Genomic DNA, 23,605 nt, shown 5'->3' on the forward strand with positions numbered 1-23,605 from the left:
GCTGTAACACAGTTTTCTGCCATTCATTCGAATTAGGTGCTCAGTAAGATTCTTAATCAGTTTATGTCATAAAGGATTAGCATATTGTTTACACAGGAGGCCACAATGTTCCCATTTAAAACATTAAAGCTTTAATTGACATTAGATGTAAACACTGAAAGACAACACCTTCTGACACACAATTATATGCACCACTAGAATGGAGGGAGGTTTCTACACTTGAAAATCAGGTATAGAGACTTTGGAGGGGCACGTGGCTCTAGAAACAAAAACAACAAGTATCATATATATATATATATATATATATATATATATATATATATATATATATATAAAGTTTGTGTGTGTGTTTCTGTATGAGTGCATGTGTGTATGAATATTTGAGTTTCTTGTGCATGTATGTGAATATGTGTGCATCCACATTTGTATATGTGTGGTGTGTTTGTGTATATGTACAAATATTTGTGAGCATATACAATATGTGTACATAAATGAAAGTAGGTCTCTCCCTCTGTGTGTGTGTGTGTGAAAGAGCTAAAAAAAGTAGAAGAGGGTCTAGAAGAAGAGATAGCAGAAAAAGAAGGCAAAATAGGGAAGATTAGTGCATATGATCAAGATGCAGTATATATTGAAAAAAAAAAAACTTCCTTTCATGATAATTCTGCCCAATGACTTTACATCAATCATAGATGTTAAGGGGCAGTAAGAAAAGTCATATGGCAAAGATGCTTGCTACCATGCTTGATTTTAAACCTGAGTTTCACCCAGAAACTAAGTGTCAAAGAAGAAATTCATGTTCAAGTTGTAATCTGAATCCACAAACATGATGTGCCATATGTATACTACAAACATAAGCACACATAAACACAGACAAATTAATGGACACTCATATGCATAAGAAGCTAACATTAATTAGAAGAATTTATAAAGAGAAAAAAACAGGAGAAAGGGGCATCAGTAAGGAAGAAGATAACTTCAACCCAGAGTCTTATGTTGGATAGCAGAAATCCAGCACTGTAGAAAAAATAAATCTCTCATATTCAAGCAGGAGAGTTTGTGGTAATGTGTTACAAAAAGAATAAACAGGCAATACTGAGTTCTTTTTTACATATTCATACAAAGGTTTGTTCATATGAAAAGACATAAGAGGCATTAAAAACATTTTACTGGGCTCATCAATTTTTCAGGAAAAGTAGCTCTCCGGATGAAGAGGGAAGTGTGCAAGACCAGGGTTGTCTGTGGTGTAGGCAGCTAGTGAGACTCTGAAGGAGGTTTGTGTAGCAGGCTGAAGCACTGTAGGTGGATAGCTGTAATACTGCTGACAGTAATAAATGGCTGGGACTTCAGCCTGTACAATGCTGATGTTGAGAGTGAAATCTGTCCCAGATACACTGCCTCTGAAGTGATCAGGGACCCTAGTGGATGCATAGTACATAGTACATAGTACATAGTGGATGCATAGAGTGGATGCATAGTACACCAGAAGTTTAGGATATTGCCCTGGTTTCTTCTCTTACCAAGCCAAGTAGTTTAACTTGTATTTGTGTGAACAGAGGCTTTCACTGACAATGAAGCTGATGATAACCTTTTAACCTGCTATCAAGCAAAGGAAGTTGGAGACTGAGTCATCATGATGTCCGCATGGGCAAATAATAAAAATAGACAACAAATATACATACATATAGAAACACAGAATATAATAGAAGTTAAAATTTGCTTTTTTTATTGTATATTTTATTTACATTTCAGATGTAATCCAATTTTCCCACAACCTAGGAACCCCCTATTCCATCCCCCCTCCTCCTGCTTCTATGAGGATATGCCCCCCACCCATCCTCCCACCTCCCCACCCACAAATTCCCCCACACTGGGAAATCTAGCAGTAACTGGATCAGGGGCTTCCTCACCAATTTAGGCCCAACAGTGTCACCCTCCCCTTCATATACAGTTGGAGCCATGGGTTCCTCCTATGTGCTCCCAGGCTGATGGTTTAGACCCTGGGAGCTCTGGTTGGTTGGTATTGTTGCTCTCCTCATGGGGCTGCAAAACATTTCAGCTCCTTCAGTCAGCTCAATGGTTAGCTGTGAGCATCTGCCTTTATATATTTCAGGGTCTGGCAGACCTCTAAGGAGATAGCTATATCAGGCTTCTGTCAGCATGCACTTCCTAACATCCACATCAATGTCTACATATAATGACTGCACAAGGGATGGATACCAAGGTAAAGTAGTCTCTGGACAGCCCCTCCTTCAGTTTCTGTCCCACTCTTTGTCTCCATATTTGCACCTATGAGTATTTTGTTATCTCTTCTAAAACGGGCCAAAACACCCACACTTTGGTCTTCCTTGATCACGAGCTTCATGTGGTCTCTGAGTTGTATCTTGGATATTGTGAGCTTTTGGGCTAATATCCAATAATCAGTGGGTGCATACCATGTGTGTTCTTTTTTGATTGGGTTACCTCACTCAGGATGATATTTTCTAGTTCCATTCATTTACCTAAGAATTTCTCAAATTCATTGTTTTTAATAGATGAGTAATATTCCATTGTATAAATGTACCACATTTTCTATATCCATTCCTCTGTTAAAGGACATCTGGGTCCTTTCCAGCTTCTGGCTATTATAAACAAGGCTGCTATGAACATACTGGAACATATGTCCTTTTTATATGTTGGATCATCTTCTGGGTATAAGCCCAGGAATGGTATAGCTGGGTCCTTAGGTAATGCTATGTCCAATTTTTTGAGGAATATCAGACTGATTTCCAGAGTGGTTGTACCAGTTTACAATCCCCCCCAACAATGGAGGAGTGTTCCTGTTTCTCCACATGCTCACCAGCATCTGCTATCACCTGAGTTTTTGTTCTTGGCCATTCTGAATGGTGTTACTAAGAATCTCAGGGTTGTTTTGATTTGCATTTTCCTGATGACTAAGAATATTAAATTTTTCTGCCGTTTGAGCTTCATCAGTTGAGAATTCTTTGTTTATCTCTATACCCCATTTTAAAAACAGGTTATTTGGTTGTCTGGAGTCCAATATCTTGAGTTCTTTGTATGTATTGGATATTAGCCCTTTGTTGGATGTAGGATTGGTAAAGATCTTTTCCCAATCCATTGGTTGCTGTTTTGTCCTATTGACAATTTCCTTTGCCTTACAGAAGCTTTGCAATTTTATGAGGTTCCATTGGTCAATTATTAACCTTAAAGCATAAACCATTGGTGTTCAGTTCAGGAACTTTTCCCTTGTACCTAGGTATTCAAACTCGAATATCTGAATGAAATGCACAATTTTCTAGACAGATACCAGGTACCAAAGTTAAATTAGGAGCAGATAAATCACCTAAACAGTCCCATAACCCCTAAAGAAATAGAAGCAGTCATTAACAGTCTTCTCACCAAAAGAATTCCAGAACCAGATAGTTTTAGTGCAGAATTCTATCAGACCTTCCAAAAAGACCTAATACCAATTCTCTTCAAACTATTTCACAAAATAGAAACAGAAAGAACACCACCCAAATCATTCTATGAAGCTACAATTACACCCATACCTAAACCACACAAAGACAGAACAAAAAAAGAGAACTACAAACCAATCTCTCTTATGAATATCAAGGCAAAAATACTCAAGAAAATTCTGGGAAACAATATCCAAGAACACATAAAAACAATCATCCATCATGACCAGGCAGAATTTATCCCAGGAATGCAGGGATGTTCAATATTTTGAAATCCATCAATGTAATCCACGATATAAACAAACTCAAAGAAAAACACATGATGATTTCAGTAGATGCTGAGAAAGCATTTGACAAAATTCAACATCCCTTCATGGTAAAAGTCCTGGAAAGATCAGGAATTAAAGGCACATACCTAAACATAGTAAAAACAATATACAGCAAGCCAGTAGCCAACATCAAACTACATTGAGAGAAACTTGAAGCAATCCCACTAAGATCAGGGACTAGACAAGGCAGCCCACTCTCACCCTACCTATTCAATATAGTACTGGAAATCCTAGACAGAGCAATTAGACAACAAAAGGAAGTCAAAGGGATACAAATAGAAAAGGAAGAAGTCAAAATTTCACTATTTGCAGATGACATGATAGTATACTTAAGTGAACCTAAAACTTCCACCAGAGAAATCCTAAACCTGATAAACAACTTTAGCAAAGTGGATGGATATAAAATCAACTGAAACAAATCAGTAGCCTTCCTCTACTCAAAGGAAAAACAGACTGAGAAAGAAATTAGGGAAATGACACCCTCCACAATAGTCACAAATAATATAAACTATCTTGGAGGAAATGTAACCAAGCAAATGAAAGATCTGTATGACAAGAACTTCAAGTCTCTGAAGAAAGAAATAGAAGAAGATCTCAGAAGATAAAAAGATCTCCCATGCTCCTGGATTGGCAGGATTAATTTAGTAAAAATGGCCATCTTGCCAAAAGCAATCTACAGATTCAATGCAATCCCCATCAAAATTCCAAATCAATTCTTCAAAGAGATAGAAACAGCAATTTGCAAATTCATTTGGAATAAGAAAAAAAACCTAGGATAGCGAGAACTATTCTCAACAATAAAAGGACTTCTGGGGGAATCTCCATCCCTGACCTCAACCTGTATTACAGAGCAATAGTGATAAAAATGGCATGTTATTGGTACAGAGACAGGCAGGAAAATAAATAGAATAGAATTGAAGATCCAGAAATGAACCCACACACCTATGGTTACTTGATCTTTGACAAAGGAGCTAAAACCATACAGTGGAAAAGGGACAGCATTTTCAACATATGGTGCTCATTCAACTGGAGGTCAGCATGTAGAAGAATGCAGACAAATCCATTCTTGTACAAAGCTCAAGTCCAAGTGGATAAAGGGACCTTCACATAAAAGTAGATACACTGAAACTAATAGAAGAGAAGGTGGGAAGACCCTCAAATACCTAGGCACAGGGAAATAATTTACTCTAATGTCTTTGCAACATCATGCTGTCATAGTATTATTGTATAAGACAAATTATAGCTTGACACATATTATAAATTTCATGCATAGAAAGATGTAGCTCTGAAAAGATTATAATAATTTTGAATGTCTTACCAGACACCTAGAGCAGCAAACAGCAGTGCCAGGTTCTGGAACTCAATCTTGCTCCTCCTGCTTCTTGAGACTGCTCAGTTTTCACTGCAAAGGCCTAGTATATATTCTGAGAAGCTGAGCTTGGCTGGACAGGCCTATGTAAAGCAGTCAACAAATACAAAACCAAATGCTGGGGCAGTGTGTCTAAGCAGAGCTGTTGTCAACCAACAGCCAAAAATAACATCACAGAGAAAATGAGCAGTCACTGAAAGAGATCACCTAAAATGCCTTTAACAGAAATGCACTAATTACTCTAGTTGCAACTTCTGTGCTAAAATCCAAGTCATACTTAAGTCAATTGATTTCTGCAGAAACATAAGGAGGCTTATATGAGATAGTCATAGTGAAGTAATAGGATATGTTCAAAAATATCACAACAACAAAAGCTATAGTGGAAAAAAGAAGAATGGAGGTAAAAAGATGGAAGACAAATGAGACTAAATTTGTTTAATACTACTAATTTCCAAAGTCATTCTTATACTTAAGATAAAGATTAATACCTGAAAATTTAGGCTCCAGTTCCTGGGCTAACCATGTATAGCAATCCAAAAAGCATCCCAGAATTAGCTCTGTGGAAATTTTAGTGAACATTTAGTTAAGACTGATAGGAGAAACTTTATCTCAAACCAAAAGAAACCCAGTAGAAACTATTAAGTACCGTCCCCAAAACTTCAGGAAACTAAAAAAAAAAAAAAAAAGTCTAAATTTGATGAAACAAATGGGTGATAAAATCAGATTTCCTCATGAAGTTATGGCTGCTGACAAACACTGTCTGAGGTTTTATTTCAGAAATACAAATGTTAGTGTAATATAGAAATTATCAGCATTGAATCTGGGTTTATTATGATGGTCTTTCTGATTCATGAATAGTTTAAACATCTCTGCACAAGGAAGCACAGCAATCATAATATAAGTAAAGATTTTAAAGAGACAAATAGACAACTGCATCTTAGAATCTTGCCAATCAAAAAAATTGAGTATGAATGAAAATAAAAAACAGCAGAAACATAAATATTAAACCTGCCAGAATTTCAAATTAGTGAACTCAAAAAGCATATATAAGAAGTAAATTATATAATAACAGCAAATAAATAAAATATCATGGCAAAGAGTGGAGATTCACATCTGTAAACCCAGAATTGGAGAAACAAAAGCAGGAGAATTATGTGAGCATCGCCAGCCTTAGGTATATAAAATATTCTAAGCCAGGCTAATCTATGCATGAAGATGAGCTTTCAAAACTATGTATTATCAATCAACTTTGTTACAAGGCAACTAATGGTATTATCTATCAAAAGCATATTATTTACCTGATGTTAACATTTTACCACTAATCCAAGAATATTATTGAATATTAAACATGCACTTAAAAATAGGCATTTCCTTTTATTTTATACACCTACTTTTCAGGTATAAAATGTTAAATAAATTTTTATACACTTATTCCGATTTTCTCTGAAACTGCTAGCACCCCTCATATCAGAGAGTCATGCAGTACATGGATTTAGGAAGTTCCCAACATTAAGTTCAAGAATATGACATATGAGTAGCTATTCATCAGTGTCTAACAAGTTGTCATGTGCTCTCAATCCTCATTAAACATTGTACTTTTCTTTCTGACAGCTACAGTGAGCTCAGACTATGCTTCCATGTCATTTACTAATGCTTATTCAGATTGGACACATGGATATAGCAGCCTTACAAATCCAAAGATTCCTGTTTCTCACAGAGTAAGATGAGAGCATGGACACTAAAAACATAAAAATTCTAAGTTATATTATGTATAATATGAAGAAACCTACAGAACTTAGATACTTATCAAGTTTCCACAGTAAGTCCTAGGGCATTGATTTCTGTTGTCTTTGATTGAACTATAAACCTGCTGGCTGAAAACAATACTAATTAATTTACTCTCAGTTTTGGAATCAGGAAGTTTGGTGATCTGGAGCTCTTGGAACACAGCAGTCTCTTCCATGGACAACAGTGTAGAATGAGGCCACAGTAATATGTATCTGAGATCCAAATTATCTGGAGGCACTACAAAGCTTAACTCAGCTTTTCTGTTCCAGCATATAGAATCATTTTTCTTTGAATGAGTGGTTTTGGCTGCAAAACCTGTGACAAAATCTGTGACAGAAAATAGTAAACATAGGAAGGTTTTCTAGAGTCAACATATCATTCTTTGACAATATGAAGGTACCTGAAAATAGAACAAGTTTTTTTTTACTGCATTCAAGGCACAAGTGAATATACAGAGTGACAGCCATGAACAAAAAACTTGACTGTAAGGAGACTAGAGCCCACAGGTAGTGCTTCTCTCAGGAGGGCCTGTGTAATTTGAATTTTTAAAACCTTATTTTTAATGATGATTCTTAAATGATTTAACATCTCTTTAACCCACTATCCACCAGAGGTAGTTGAAAAGAAAGGATATTAAAAGTTGGGAAAGGGTGGAGTAAGTCGACCCATTTAGAATTTTTTTTTTTATGCAACTTCCATTTATGTTGTTTGGAACTTGGCAGTTCAGTTCATAGGTTAGAAGACAGCAGTAGCTCTACAATCTAGTTCTATAGTCAGGCTAGCAACAATGGTGACAAGAACTAACAAAGACAGCCAGATCTCAGCCTTGTTTCATGTCAGCAGGAAAGAATAACAGGAACAGGAGAAGTTATAGGCTGTGCATCTCTCAGGGAAGCAAAGATGTGAGACCCACAAGTGTTAAACAGCTAGCTTTACCAGTAAGCCAAGCTCTATTTCTGTCACTCTGTAGAGTCCTATTTATACTCTCCAAACATGTGTCTTCCATGTGCCTTGACTCAGCATGTGTCTTGCCTCAGTATGTATCTTGCTTCAGCACAGGTCTTGCCTTGGCCCATGCACCCATTCAGCCTGAATCTGACGAGTACTGACAAATACAGCTCAACTACACAATGTATGGTGGACAAATACATGTGTGTCATTAGCAAAGAATCTGTCATTATGTGTCCTTTCATTTGCTTGCTTTGGCAGAATATCCTTTTTCCTTTGTCTGCTTCAGTCAAATGTTCCTTCACAAGCCTTTCTTAGTTTTTCACACCTGTGTCCACTTTAACAAAGCATTCCTTCTCATGTTGCCCCAGTGAAACAACATCCAACTGACTTTCCAAAAAAACCCTTATGTTGCCACTTCAGGCCTGTACAGATTCTCTGAGTGTGAGTGTGAGAATGAGGACAGAGCATAAAGCAGCTGTCAGGCCGTCATAGCTGAGGTATCTTTGACGCCTCTTCCTGAATGTACTTAAGATAAAACCATTAGTGGCCTATCAGCTTCAACAACTGTGGGTGGCATAATGGCACAGAAATAGATATTCTGCAATTGTTTCCTTTTAAATTTTTTATGTATATAACTGTTTTTCACTTGATGCATGTCTGCTCAATGTGCATTCCTGGTACCTGCAGAAGCCAATTGTGGGAGTCAGATTCCCTGAAACTGTAGTTATATGTCATTTTGAGCTACCATGTGTGTGCATGGAACTGAACCTAGATCCTCTGAAGAACAACCAGGGTTCATAAACAATGAGACATATCTCTAGCATCATGAATGCTGTGTGAGTAAATAGAAATGATAAAGATCAAGGAAGATAAATCAAAAATTAAAAACATGTGTTCTGCTAAATACTCTGACTCAGAAAGAGAATGGTACTGGAAAAAGGAGACTGTGTAAACACTTCTAAAATTTGCTTGTGCTCCGTAAATCTGTTCTTCCTTGAAACCAGGTAGAAAGAAAATTACTCATACAGGAAAATGAGATGATTTGATAAAAGTAGTAAGAGAATATTATGGGAAGAATTTAGTGTTTGTATTTAATCATGCTCTTCTCTCTTCTTAGGTTATGATTAAATGAGGATATCATGATGGTGCAAAATACAATCTTCCTCTCCATTTTACCTGTAAAGCTGTACTCCATGTCCAGAATAACCATGTCAGTGAAGTACCCACTTCCAGGCTTATAGGAACATAAATTAATCTCTTTGTTGCTGTGATAAAATTCACTGACAAAAGCAAGATAAGGGATCTTTCTTGCTTACTTGGGAATATGGACTCTTTGGCAACAGAGTTCAAGCATTCAAATATTACATTCTGAAAGAATAAGTGGAATGAGCATTCTACAATTTTTGTTTCATAGATCAGGAGCTTAGGAACTTTTCTCTAGTTTCTGCCCATACAAAGATAACATAGTATCAATGTCTTCACTAGCCTGGTAATTGACAGTGAGTATGTCTCCTACAGAGGCCTACAGGGTGGTAGAAGTCTCCATCATTTTGATGTTACATCTGCCACCTACAGTTAAAGACAAAACATAGTCACTGAGTAATCACGTGACAAGACAAATTACTTGACAAATCAGACAGGAATGAGTACATTAGGCTAAGCAAATTGTGCTTTTTGTGCTAATTTTCCTGAGAATTAGAGAAGCAGTAACACTAAGACCTGAGTGGCAAACCTTATGTCCATGCCATGTCCTGGTAAGAACTGAATCCAGCAAGAGCTGAGAAAATCTTATAAAAAAGTCCTCAGAACACTGGCTGTTCTCTGAGCCCACAAAAATTACCATGGGCTGGGCAAAACTACAGGGCTGGCTTAGGTCAGTGACTCAGCAAGGGATCACAGTCCCCAAGGACCTCATGCTAGACATGGGATGGATATATTTTTATAGAAAATGGGCATTTCTCTGGGAAACAAAAGAACAAAGTGAGTCTTGAGTCCTGAAAGTAGCATGTTATTTTAAAGACTCCTAATATCAGCATATTCTTTTGTTCATACAGGTCAATCATGAACAGGGATAATTCATAATGGCAAAATCTTAGAGGTACAAGAAGGCTGGGAGACTCATTTTTTCCTAGAATCTGTCAGGATTATGAATGGTGAGATTTATTTCTTTTAAAGATAAAGTGTGAGAGTGGGTCAGCAGGGCTGTGGGTGTCAGAAATACTTTTGCAAGGGAAGTATAGGAACTAATTATACCTATACACTTGTTTTAATTGTTCAATTGCAAGACTGAACAAATACATAAATTAATGAATGAAAATATGATTAATCATAAATAATAAGAAAATGCATTTTTATTTTTTCAAAATATGATACATGAAAGCATATTTATATCACTTTCACCCCTCCTTCTTTACCACTCTTCTTATGTGACCCCAAGCCCCTTCAATTTAGGACTTCTTGTTTATTATTCACACACAGACACAATTGATTTCTCTTAGTGTTGTTCCTATATAGGTTTATGTACTGCTTATTATTATGTACTTATTATTGGGGAGTGGATAACACACTAGAAACTCATCTCTGGAAAAATTAATTCTCCTTTTCTCAGAAGTAAGTTGTTACAGCTAGCTCTTCAGCTTGGAGAAACATCTTGTGAAATTCCACATTCATGTTGTTGTGTGTCAACTGCTGTTCTTGTTTAGGCAACTGTCTTAGTCAGGGTTTCTATTCCTGCACAAACATCATGACCAAGAAGCAAGTTGGGCAGGAAAGGGTTTATTCAGCTTACACATTTCTGTTCATCACCAAAGGAAGTCAGGACTGAATTCAAGGAGGTCAGGAACCAGGAGCTGATTCAGAGGCCATGGAGGGATGGTACTTACTGGCTTGCATTCCCTGCCTTGCTCAGCTTGCTTTCTTATATAACCCAAGACTACCACCCCAGGGATGGCACCAATCACAATGGGCCCTCCCCGCTTAATCAATAATTGAGAAAATGCCTTACAGCTAGATCTTATGGAGAAATTTCCTCAACTGCAGCTCCTTTCTCTGTGATAACTCCAGCTTGTGTCAAGTTGACACAAAGCCAGCCTGTACAGGTGACCAAAAATATGAGGTTTCGTGGGTGCAGCTTACCTGGAATGTATATAAGTATGTAGACAAGATGTTCTGGTTCTCAGGCTCATGGCTTGAGGTCTCGCTTACTTCATATTCTCTGAGCTTTAGGTGGAGGCATTGAGTTGTAATTTTATGAACAGAGGCTTGTAGTGTTAGTGGTTGGAGCTGGAAACTCATAGTCATTCTCTGCATTTTGAAACTATAGATTTCTGCAATACTTTCTTTTCTGTTGTAAAGAGAAGCTTCTTTGATGAAGAATGAGAGCTACAGTTAACTATGGGAACAAGCATAGTTATTTAGTACACACTTAGTACTTGTATTGGCTTAGAAAAATGGTAGCATTTGCATTTCTTCTAAGGTATGAACACTTCAGGCACAGATAGTGGCTTAACTTTATAGTATCAACCATTAGTACCCTCACAATGAGTAAAACTTAAGTTCAAATAAGTTAGTACTGGTTACTACAAAAATTAACGGCCATCATTGAAATATTGAAGATATCTTCCTGAGTCAGTCATTATAATTTACACTTTATAAGCTTTATACTCAGAAAGAACTGTTGCTTTTTTTCCTCTTGGCAGTTTGCATAGTACCTTCCAATACCAGGAGAGATATCTTTCATGGAGGAGACTTCCAATTCTGTTCCATGTGGATTCCTGCAATTTGTATTACAAATACGTGTAGTATCTTCAGAAATAATGTGTTATTAACACTCCAAGTCTTGCAAGCAAAGACAGCTGCAGGAGCCTATGTAGATTTGGAAATCTCTCTTGAAATTCTCAGACAAATAGACAAACAAGGAGACCTTCCATGCACAGCAATGGGATTTTTGATCTTTTACAGCTCCTCTCTAACTTGGGCATTCTGGATTTTTATAGATACATTGAAATGTTTTGAATGGGTGTGTGTGTTTCAATGTGCAGAGCATATGTATATGTTAAATAAAATATAATGGACAGTAGGGGAAAGAAGGAGGGTAGTTAATAGGAATGAGTTGGGGAGCAGGAAACCAGGTGGAAGAATATTTTCAAAAGAGATGATATACTTTTTCAAATTTGTTTTATGAAACCCAACATTATATATGCCAATAAGTAAGTTTTATAGAAAGGAATTTGAGAAAACATAAAATAAGCCCGAGAGTGAGGGAGAGTTAAGGAGTTCAGAAAAGCAAAGGATGAACCAGTTAAACAACTGGGATAAACAACTGGGAAAGAAAACTGTCAGATTCTTGACTACAGTCTACAGTGTCATGAATTCAGCTTCTGCATTCCTGAACTATAATATAATGATTTAACCAAGTTCAACCCACAGAATTTTGCTAAATTGTTTCTGAAGAAATGAGAAACTCATACAAATGTCTTCCTTTTTTCAAAAGAATCCTCCAATTTCTAAGTACCCATCTGCTCAATGAATTTCTCTTGAGCTTTCTATTAATGAATCAAGCATAGCTGCTCTCAGGCAGAAGGGGAAGTGTGCAAAGCCACAGCTGTATGTAGAAAGAGCAGCTGTGAGACTCTCAAGGAGGTTTGTGTAGGAGGATGAATCACTGTGGGAGGATACGTGTACTCCTGCTGACAGAAATAATCTACCAGGTCTTCATCCTGCACACTGCTGATGGTAAGAGTGAAATCTGTCCCAGATCCACTGCCCGTGAAGCGATCAGGGACTCCAGTGTATCGATTGGATGCATCATAGATTAGCAGTTTAGGAGACTGCCCTGGCTTCTGTTGGTACCAGGCTACATCATTACTCACACTCTGACTGGCCTTGCAGCTCATGGTAACTCTGTCTCCTACTGATGCAGGCAAGGATTCAGGAGACTGAGTCATCACAATGCTTCCATGAGTACCTGCAATCACAGATAAATAATGAGTATACACATATGCATACAAAGAGTTCATGATACAACATTGAAAATTAAATTTTTTCCTAATGGCATTATGATGGCCTGCTATTAGCTTCTTATAGGAAATAGCTATTATATCCTATATATATTTAAACTAGGATTATTTGTCTACACATGAATTACTTTGAAGATATTATAATAATTTTAAATTTCTCACCAGATACACAGAACAGCAGGACTATGAAGACCTGGGTCTGCGACTTCATCTTGATGCCCCTGCCTGTCTGACTTATTTCAGTTCTTACAGCAAAGACCTGCTTTATAAAACATGGGCAGCTGGGCTGAGCAGTAAAGACCTATGCAAAGCAGTCATGAAATAAGGAAGTAAGTGCCTGGGCACTGGGTTGTGAGAGTTTCCAGCCTAAATAAATATCCAAACATACCATCAACAAGAATAGGCAATCACTGTGAAGGAAGCTCAATGAGTAACTTAGAGCTCTCAAACCACAAATGTCTATATGATTTCATGACAAACTTCTGTTCACGATCAAAGACATGTATAAACATTTGAGTTTCATAGTAGTAGAAATACCATTGATTGACAATCTTAAATAGACAATAAAAATGCTGATTAACAAAAGTTGAGTAAGAAATAAGGTAGTGAATAGAATGAAAGAAAGGGAAAGAAACAGAAGAAGAGAGAAAAGGATGGAGAAGAGGAGACAGAAGTTTGGATTGGGAGAAAAATAAAATTTGGGAGGAAACAAGCAACATAGAAGTAAAAGAAAGAGGACCATTAGAAAGAACATTTGTGGCTTCAGAGACATCTTGCAGGTTTAGAACACCTGTTGGTCTTACAGAGGACTGAGCATTGATTCTAAGTTCTTACATGATGATTCTCAGCCATCCTTACCTCCAGTTAGGATTCACACATGTTATCTATATATACAGACATACATACTTACATAAAACATATACATAGATATGTACATACATACATACATACATACATATATGCATACATAGAGATCTAGTTGTGAGCTCACAGAGTCTGCTCCAGCTCACATATTTCCTGCTTGCTACCTCCATTCTGTCATCATGTACTCTTACTGAAAGCAGAAATGAACCTTTATTTACAAGGTGTCTTGGTCACGATGTTTTATTACAACAGAAGATTAACTAATAAAATGGGACAATCCATCAAGAGAATATTATAATTGTAATGGGACACATACTGAACATCACCAATTGTATGTGGCCCATAAGACTGTCATTCTCTGCTGTATTCATTTCCTCTAAAGCTAGTTGACCAATTTGTTTCTAGGGAATACATAAATTGTTTTAGAATATTGTTTACATGGTGCCTTGTTTTTTCCCTTTCATAAACCTTTAATTTACTCATTAAAAAAAAGAGATATAAATGCAGGAAGATAGAGTCTATCAACACAAAATCGTGTCCTTTGTTATTATAGAGTGAGATTTCTGGATCTTCACCTATTGGTGTTTGTGTGTGTTTGTGTGTGTGTGTGTGTGTGTGTCTGTGTGTCTGTGTGTCTGTGTGTCTGTATGTCTGTGTGCCTGTGTCAGTCTCTGTGTTTATGTCTCTTTTTCTGTGTGTGTAAAAGGGAAATTATTGGAGGGAAGGAAACTTGTGTCAGAAGAAACATGGAACAGAGAGAAAGAGGAGAATAAGTATCTTAGTTAAGGTTATAATTGTTGTGTTGAAAGATCATGAACAAAAGCAGCTTGAGAGGAAATGGTTTGTTCTGCTCACACTTCCAGAAAACATCCCATCACTGATACACAGTACTGGAGGCAATAACTCAAACAGGGCAGTAACCCAGGAGCAAGAACTCATGTAGAAGTCATGGAAGAGTTCTGCTTCTAGCTGATCCTTCTCACCTGCTAAGCCTGACTTCTTTTATATTTCAGGGCCACAAGCCTAGGTGTGGTCTTCTCCACACTGGACTCACTGAGCCTTGTCCTATTGATCACTAATTAATAAAATATCCTACAGGCATAGACCAATCAAATGAATCCATTTTCTCACTTGAGGTATCCTCCTAAGATGACTCTAGCTTGTGTCAAGTTAACCTAAAAACTAGTCAAGAGGGGGTGTAGGTATAATTTATAGATCATATATGTGAAAAAAGGTGATTTTATGAAACTCAACATTGTATATAATAAATATACATGAATAAATATAATTTTAAAAGAAAAATTTTGGAAAGAGACCACCAGCTAGAGAGTTTAGAATATCTATAGGAGTTCAAGAAACCAAAAGACATGACTCCTTCTACATCCACCAAATAGGATTGTAAGCTTCCTATATCAGCCCTTCGAATCCAATGTTTGAATTCTGATCTCCAGAACCATAAAATAATGAACTTCTTATGATTAAGCACGGGTATTTTTAGTAAGTGATTGCAGAAGAAATATAAAACTACTATGGAGACAATTGCATCATTTTGCTATAAAGACCTTTTATATCAATTGATATGAAGGACTATGGTGGTTTGAAGAAAATGGCCCCCATAGATTTTTAGAGAGTGATACTATTAGAAGAGATAGCCTCGCTGGTGTAGGTGTAATTTGTTGGAAGTAGTATATCATTGCATGTGGACTTTAAGTTCATAGATTTCCAATCTAGGCTCAGTGTCTCATTCTCTTCCTGCTGCCTGCAAACCTGATTAGAAATCTCAGCTTTCTTTCCAGCACGAGGATTTTCTAAATTCAGCGATAATTTTTTCCACCTTTATGATAAAGAACTAAGCCTCTGAACTGTAAACCATATCCAATGAATTGTTTCTGTATAAGGGTTACTGTCTTTATGGTGATGCTTTCTAGCAATAAAAACACTAAGGCAGAGACATCCACTAATTTCCATTGAGCTCTGCACCTTCTCATAATTTAACCAGGCATTTTGGACTCTTTTAGTAGATGGAGTTAAAGTGCAGTTCCAGGGCTGGGTTCTACAGGAAGCTGGTGAAAACCTCAGAAGAGGTTTGTATTGAAGGCTGAAGCACTGTTGAGGGAAGGTGACTGTTCCCAAGAACCCAACTTTATTGTAGGGAACATGCATGTCTTCCTCTCTTGCAGGCCCATTGGAAACCCTGAGGTTTACTTTTTGAACTCTAATACATCTTGTTATAATTCTTTGTGTTAATGTTCTTAAATTCTTTTATTGAGGCTTCATCCGGCAGGGGGTGGAGGCAGATGTACAGACCCACACTCAAATATCAGGCAGACCTCATAGATCTTTGTGAAACAGTCAGGGACAGACTGGAACAAACTGGAGTAGTCAAGTACACCATAGGAATACCTACAGAGCCAACTACATTGGGCCCATGGTGGCTCAGAGACTGAACAACCAACTAAAGAGTGTGAAAGGGGCTGGACATAGAACACTTACACAGTTGAAGCAGATGTGCAACTTGGTCTTCACATGGGTCTTCTAACAATTTTAGAAGAAGCTGTCTGGCTCTTTTGTCTTCCATTGGATCCCTTCTTGTAGCTGTTCTGCCTGGGTGTGCCTCAGTAGGAAAAAACTACAATTTGATATTTCAGGGCATGGTGGTACACAAGGAGACTTCTTCTTTCAGAAAAAGGCAGGTAATATGAGGAGGAAATTTTAAAGGTGAGACTGGGAGGAAAGAAGTGAGACTGGGCTCTAATCAGTGTATAAGTGAATAAAAAATAAATTAATGCAAGAGAAAAATAGAAACTAATTTTAACAATAGGATGCCATATCATGGTCTGCCTGGTTATCCAAGATTTCCAGTCAAACTTATCTCCTCTTTTTTAGTTTTATATTTGACATCAAAAGAACCACAACAAATTGTAAAATAATTTTAAAGATAATTTTTCAGGACCAATGAACTACTTGGCATTAGCAATTCTTGGCATCTAGAACAAAAAGGCTAACTTGAATGTGAGTAAAATGTTACTAATTATTAATAATAGAAATGAATGGATACACAAAGGTTTATGATTGGGGATTACCAAACTACGTGTATGATGTAAATTATAATGTTACATGCAAAGTATGGGAAACAGAAAATTAAATAAAACACACCTTAAGGGATGGGGATGTACATTTATAATGCCAGAACAGAGGGAAAAGAAGCAGGAGAAGCATGAAAGAAGGCACTCATTCTTGTCCAGTCAGTCCCTGGCTCAGTCCTACCTATATCATGTGGAAGGTACTCAAAAAGATATCCAGTAACCAGAATGTGAGCCAACTGGTGTTTTATTACCAAAGCAAGGCAATTAACTGATCTTGAATTTTAATTCTGTATTTAAATCAATGTGCTACCCTCCTTTGTCTATATTACTAAACAAATAATTATCTATATTTATTTCAGGCATAAAATATTACATTATTTCTAAGAAATACTTCAAATCTGACTAACAATCTGCTAAAATACAATCATATGAGAGAGTCGAACTATGTGGATTTAGGAATTTCCCAATATCAAGGTCAAGTATATGGCAGATGAGTAATTATCTCAGAGTCTACCAAGCTGTCATGTGTACTCAATCTTCAATATGCGTTCCATACAGTATAGTGACAACTGCAGTGAGTTGAGTGTGCTTTCATATCATAGAATGTTGCTTATTAATTTTGCACAGATGGAGAGCAAAGGCCCCAAAGATTAAAATGACTCATACAGCTGAACACATGTGTTCCTCACCATATGTAGGGCGAGAAAATGGAGACATTGGAGTGGATGATCCTCTCATTATAAGTATGATTCTTAAAAAGCAAAATAGATGTGCTTGAGAAAAACTCACAGTAGTTGACAGTGCTCTTCCAGTGGACCAGGATTCAGTTAGCAGGACCCACATGGAGGTTCATCACTATATGTGACTGTGACTGTAGTCCCAGAGGATACAATGTTCTCTTCTGGCCTCAAGGCACACTTCATGTAAATGGCCCATAGATGTACAGACAGAATATATATATATATATATATATATATATATATATATATATATATATATATATATATATCAAAAAGTGAAATCTCAAAGACTTTTGTATAAAGGGCAAAACCACCTAAGTTACTGCTTTCCACAATTTGTATTAGCACAGTATATAGAAGATGTATTAGATTGTTCAGGTTGCCATTAAAAATGGACCACAAACTTGGGGCTGAAAGCAACTTAAATTAACTTACAGCTTTGGAGTCAGAAAATCAGAATTTGATGACTTGAGATTCTTATCCTTTCATAATCACCAAAGTGTATGGACACCAGGGAATGTCAATATCGCATACAAATCAGCCTGAGAGTTTACAGGGCTGAACTCATCCTTTTTTAATCTTTTCTTTTCTAATTTTTCTTTTATTTGGTTCTGACTTCTTTTTTTATTAGTAACTTTTAAAAAATGTTAATCAAAGGATTTATAAGTTTGGTAATGCTCAATAACAAGATGCCCATACATTCAGAAATGTAACCCAATACCCAACGTAGATATACAAACTATCTTTGACTTTGACTGGTGGAGACACTCAAACATTCACCTCCATGTTTCTCTCTCTCTCTCTCTCTCTCTCTCTCTCTCTCTCTCTCTCTCTCGTCTCCTAGCTCCTTCTCTCCTTCTCCTCCTCCTCCTCTACTTACTCTTCCTCTTTCTCTCCTGGTTTTGAGACTATAAGCCTTCAGTCCCATCAGAAATCCAGAATGACTGAGTTAACTGAAATTATGGGAAGCACAAAGCATAGCTTCTAAAACATAGCCTATTTATAGAGACTGCTGAACACCTGGACAGTCCCTAAACCTCAAAACATTGGAGCATCCAATCTTCAGCCTTCTAGCCTAGGATCATCTAACAGACCTAGTGATGCAGAATTATTAAGGGCTGATTACTCTGTGTTGGCAGATATAGTCAGTTGACCATTCTGCAAGTATGTCCTTTTCTAGACAGTAATTTTTCTGTAGATGAAAAGAGGCAATTCTAGCCTAGTGGCTGTCTAACCACAACTGAAATAACTCCAATAATGCTTAATTTCTTCTTAGAATACAAGACAGGAAGGTGTCAGGAGCAGACAACTCTCTAATCAAAATGAACATTAATACAGAAATGTTTGTAATATCAATTCTGTGGACTTCTGATGTTTTGAAACCCAAATATCCCTGTAGGGCAATCTGGACTGTTGCCTGCTAACTTCGCTCAGCTATTTCTAAATAAAATATAGAAAACACACTAACAATAAACTCAGCCATAAATTTGCTACAGGCCTTTAAATCACAGGCTAACCATCTCAAATCAGTTTAAAAAGTTAAAGAGGGACTGAGTCTAAGCCATGTATTCCTAAATGTGTTATATAATCACAATGCCTATGAGACTAACAATATTAATCTCACTTTTATATCAATAAAAAACTAGTATCAATGAAAACCTTAAAGTTGAAATCAAATTAAATTTTGTACCATTTAAGAAATTATAACTTCATCTTAATAACAATTATACAGATTTCTACCAATAGGTTGTAGCTATTCAATAAATCCTAGCTGTTCCTTCTTGTTCCAACAAAACATGTATTTTCCCTAGAAAGATGGACAAATATCAACCACTTCAATCTCCAATGCCAGGGAATTGAGGTGCCAACTCTTCATTAATTTATTCAAACTGATTATGGGCATTGAGATATGAGAAGCAGGCAGGGGAAGAACAAATTGATAAGCCTCTGTCACTGTGTCTTCACTGCATCTAGCTGGAATTCTAAGACATCAGAAGTTCGAGCAGGTCTACTCAGCTTGCTTGATGAGTAGATACACCAAGTCTGTGTATTCTGCAATATACAATTCTCAAAACAAATTATAGTTTCAAGATAATTTTTTCTTTGAATTCTGGAATCTAGTCTTCTCGTGGCCTGCCTCTGTCATGTCTAATCAACATAATTCTGGGAGTTTCTATGAGGGTGTGATCCCACCCTCCTCCCATTCCTGCCTCCCTGCTCTTGAATTACCCAACACTAGGGAATCCAAACCTTCAGGCACCAAGGCCCCCTACTTCCACTGATGCCTGACAAGGCTACCCTCAACTACCTATACAGGTAGAGCTATGAGTCCCTCCCTTTGTGTTCTCAGACTGGAGGTTTTAGAATGGCTGCTCCAGGTTATTTCCTAGGACCATTTGCTTGAAAAAATGTTTTCCAGCCTTTTACTCTAAGGTAGTGTCTTTTTCACTGAGATGGGTTTCCTGTATAGAGCAAAATGCTGTATAAAGCAAAATTTATTGGTCCTGTTTACATATCCAGTCCATTATCCTATGTATTTTAATTGGAAAATTGAATCCATTGATGTTGAGAGATATTAAGAAACAGTGATTGTGAACCCCTCCCCACTCCTCTCTGGATCCATCCCAGTAGTGGGGTGCAGACACTCAGTGAGGTCTGTGCCCTTGGGGAAACTGTATCCTGAGCCATCCCTGGAAGCTCAGTGCCCTCAGGGAGACAGGTAAGGCCAGTGGTGCACTGCCCTATGTACCAGACCCACAGCTGGGAGTAGGAAGCTCGCAGGACCCCTCCAAAGGTACACAACCCCATCCCAGTGGAACTCCATCCCCCTTCTGCTCCTCTCTGGATTGTATCCTGAGACATCCCTGGGAGGCCAGTGTCCTAAAGGAGGCAGACACCAAGAGGGTCTACACCCTTGTGGAAACTGTATCCTGAGACATCTCTGAGAGGCCAGTGTCCTCAGGGAGGCAGGTAGGCCCAGCTGAGCATCGCCCTACACACCAGAGCCACAGCTGGAAGTAGGAAGCTCTCAAGACCACCCCCCAGGTACTGAAACCCTGCCCTTGTGGAATTCCAATCCCCTTCTACCCCCTTGGATTCCAGTGGCGGGAACAGGCATCCAGCCAGTCTGTTCCCTTGTGGAAACTGCATCCCGACTCAGCCCAGAGCAGTCAGTGTCCTCAGAGAGGCAGACACCTAGTGGGTCTGCACCCTGGTGGAAACTGTATTCTGAGACATCCTGGAGAGGCCACCGACCTCAGAGCAGGGGACACCATACCCAAAGTCATCCTAGAGGAGCCACGGAACCCAGAGCAGAAGTCACCTTACCCTGAGACATCCTAGAGGAGACACTGCACTCAGAGCAGCTGGAGCTCAGGATCACAGGATCACAGAGACACCTGGACCCTGAGGAGTTCTAACATAAGTAAGATAACTGGAAAGACAGGCCCAGTCAGAACCAGTGAGAGAGGATAGCACTAGAGCTAACCAAATGGAGAAAGGCAAGCACAGAAACAAAAACAACAGAAGCTAAAGTTACTTGGCATCACCAGAACCCAGTTCCCCCACCATAGCAAGTCCTGAACACCCTATCACACCAGAAAAGCAGGACTAAGAACGAAAATCACTTCTAATGATGATGATGGAGGACTTTAAAAAGGACATAAACAACGCTCTCAAAGAATCTGAGGAGAATGCAGGTAAACAGGTAGAAGCCCTTAAAGAAATGCAAGAAAACACAACCAACAGGTGAAGGAATTATACAAAACCGTCCAGGATCTAAAAATGTAAGTAGAAACAATAAAGTAATCTCAAAGGGAGACTACCCTGGAGATAGAAAACCTAGGCAAAAGATCAGGAGTCATAGATGCAAGCATCACCAACAGAATTCAAGAGATAGAAAAGAGAATCTCATGCACAGAAGATACCATGGAAAACATAGACAAAACGGTCAAAGAAAATGTGAAATGTAAAAAGCTCCTAACACAAAACATCGAGGAAATCCAGGACACAATGAGAAGACCAAACCTAAGGATATTATTTATAGATGAAGGTGAAGATTCCCAACTTAAAAGGCCAGTAAATATCTTCAACAAAATTATAGAGGAAAACTTCCCTAACCTAAAGAAAGAGAAGTCCTTAAATATACAAGAAGCCTACAGAACCCCAAATAGACTAGACCAAAAAAGAAATACCTCCCATCACATAATAATCAAAGCATCAAATATACAAAACAAAGAGAAGATACTAAAAGTAGTAAGGGGAAAAGGCAAAGTAACATATAAAGGCAGACCTATAAGAATTACACCAGATTTCTCACCAGAGACTATAAAAGCCAGAAGATCCTGGACTGATATTATACAGGCCCTAGGAGAACACAAATTCCAACCCAGACTACTATACCCAGTAAAACTCTCAATCAACATTGATGGAGAAACCAAAACATTCCGTGACAAATCCAAATTTACACAATATCTTGCCATAAATCCAGCACTTCAAAGGATAATTGGAGGAAAACTCCAACATAAAGAGGGAAACTACAACCTAGAAAAAGCAAGAAAGTAATCCTCTAACAACCCTAAAAGAAGGTAGCTATACAAACATAACTCCACTGCCAATAACAAAAATAACAGGAAACAACATTCATTTGTCCTTAATATCTCTTAATATCAATGGACTCAATTCTCCACTAAAAGACATAGACTATCAGATTGGATACATAAACAGGACCCAACATTTTGTTTCATATAGGAAATGTACCTTTGTAAAAAAAAAAAAAAAAAAAAAAAAGACAGAAACCACGTCAGAGTAAAAGGTTGGAAAAGAATCTTCCAAGCAAATGTCCCCAGGAAACAGGCTGGAGTAGCAATTCTAATATTAAATAAAATTGTTTTTCAACCAAAAGTAATCAAAAAAGATGAAGAAGGACACTTCATATTCATCAAAGGAAAAATGTACCAAGAGAAACTTGCAATTTTCAACATCTATGCTCCAAATGCAAGGGCACCCACATATATAAAAGAAACTTTACTAAATCTTAAAGCATACATTGTACCTCACACAATAATAGTGGGAGATTTCAACATCCCACTCTCAGCTATGGACAGATCATGGAAACAGAAACTGAACCAAGACACAATGAAACTAACAGAAGTTATGAACCAGTTGGACTTAACTGATATCTATAGAACATTTCATCCTAAAACTAAAAAATATAACTTTCTCTCAGCACCTCATGTTACCTTCTCCAAAATAGACCATATAATTGGTCACAAAACAGGCCTCAACAGATACAAAAAGACTGAAATAATTTCTTGTACCCTATCAGACCACCATGGACTAAGACTTGTCTTTGACTTGGAAAAAAATCAACGGAAAGCCCACATACACGTGCAAACTGAACAATGCTCTACTCAATGATAACTTGGTCAAGGAAGAAATAAAGAAAGAAATTAAAGACTTTTTAGAATTAAATGAAAATGAAAACACATCATATCAAAATTTGTGGGACTCCATGAAAGCAGTACTAAGAGGAAAAATCATGGCTCTAAGTGCCCACAAAAAGAAAATGGAAAAAACATACATTAGTAACTTGACAGCACACCTGAAAGTGTTAGAACAAAAAGAAGCTAATATACCCAAGAGGAGTGGATGGAAGGAAATAATCAAACTCAGGGCTGAAATCAACAAAGTTGAAACGGAAAGGATTATACAAAATATCAACAAAACCAGGAGCTGGTTCCTTGAGAAAATCAACAAGATAGACAAACCCTTAGCCAGAATAATCAAAGGGTGCAGAGACAGTACTCAAATTAATAAAATAAGAACTTAAAAGGGAGACATAACAACAGAAAGAGAGGAAATTAAAAAAAATGTCAGATCCTACTACAAAGCCTGATACTCAATAAAATTGGAATATCTGGATGAAATGGACAATTTTCTAGACAGATACCAGGTACCAAAGTTAACCGAGGAGCAGATAAACCATCTAAGCAGTGTCTTAACCC

At 37.5% G+C, this 23,605-nt stretch overlaps 1 gene segment (V, D, J or C); it reads right to left on the reverse strand.

Annotated features, from left to right (window-relative positions):
* Positions 1-12,316: 12,316 nt before the first annotated feature.
* Positions 12,317-13,183, reverse strand: LOC117715025 (immunoglobulin kappa variable 3-11-like). The segment is given in 2 exon segments: positions 12,317-12,858; positions 13,073-13,183. Coding segments are annotated over 2 exon segments (444 nt in total).
* Positions 13,184-23,605: the final 10,422 nt, after the last annotated feature.

Source organism: Arvicanthis niloticus, chromosome 9 (genome assembly GCF_011762505.2).
Source record: "Arvicanthis niloticus isolate mArvNil1 chromosome 9, mArvNil1.pat.X, whole genome shotgun sequence".
Taxonomy (NCBI): Eukaryota; Metazoa; Chordata; class Mammalia; order Rodentia; family Muridae; genus Arvicanthis; species Arvicanthis niloticus.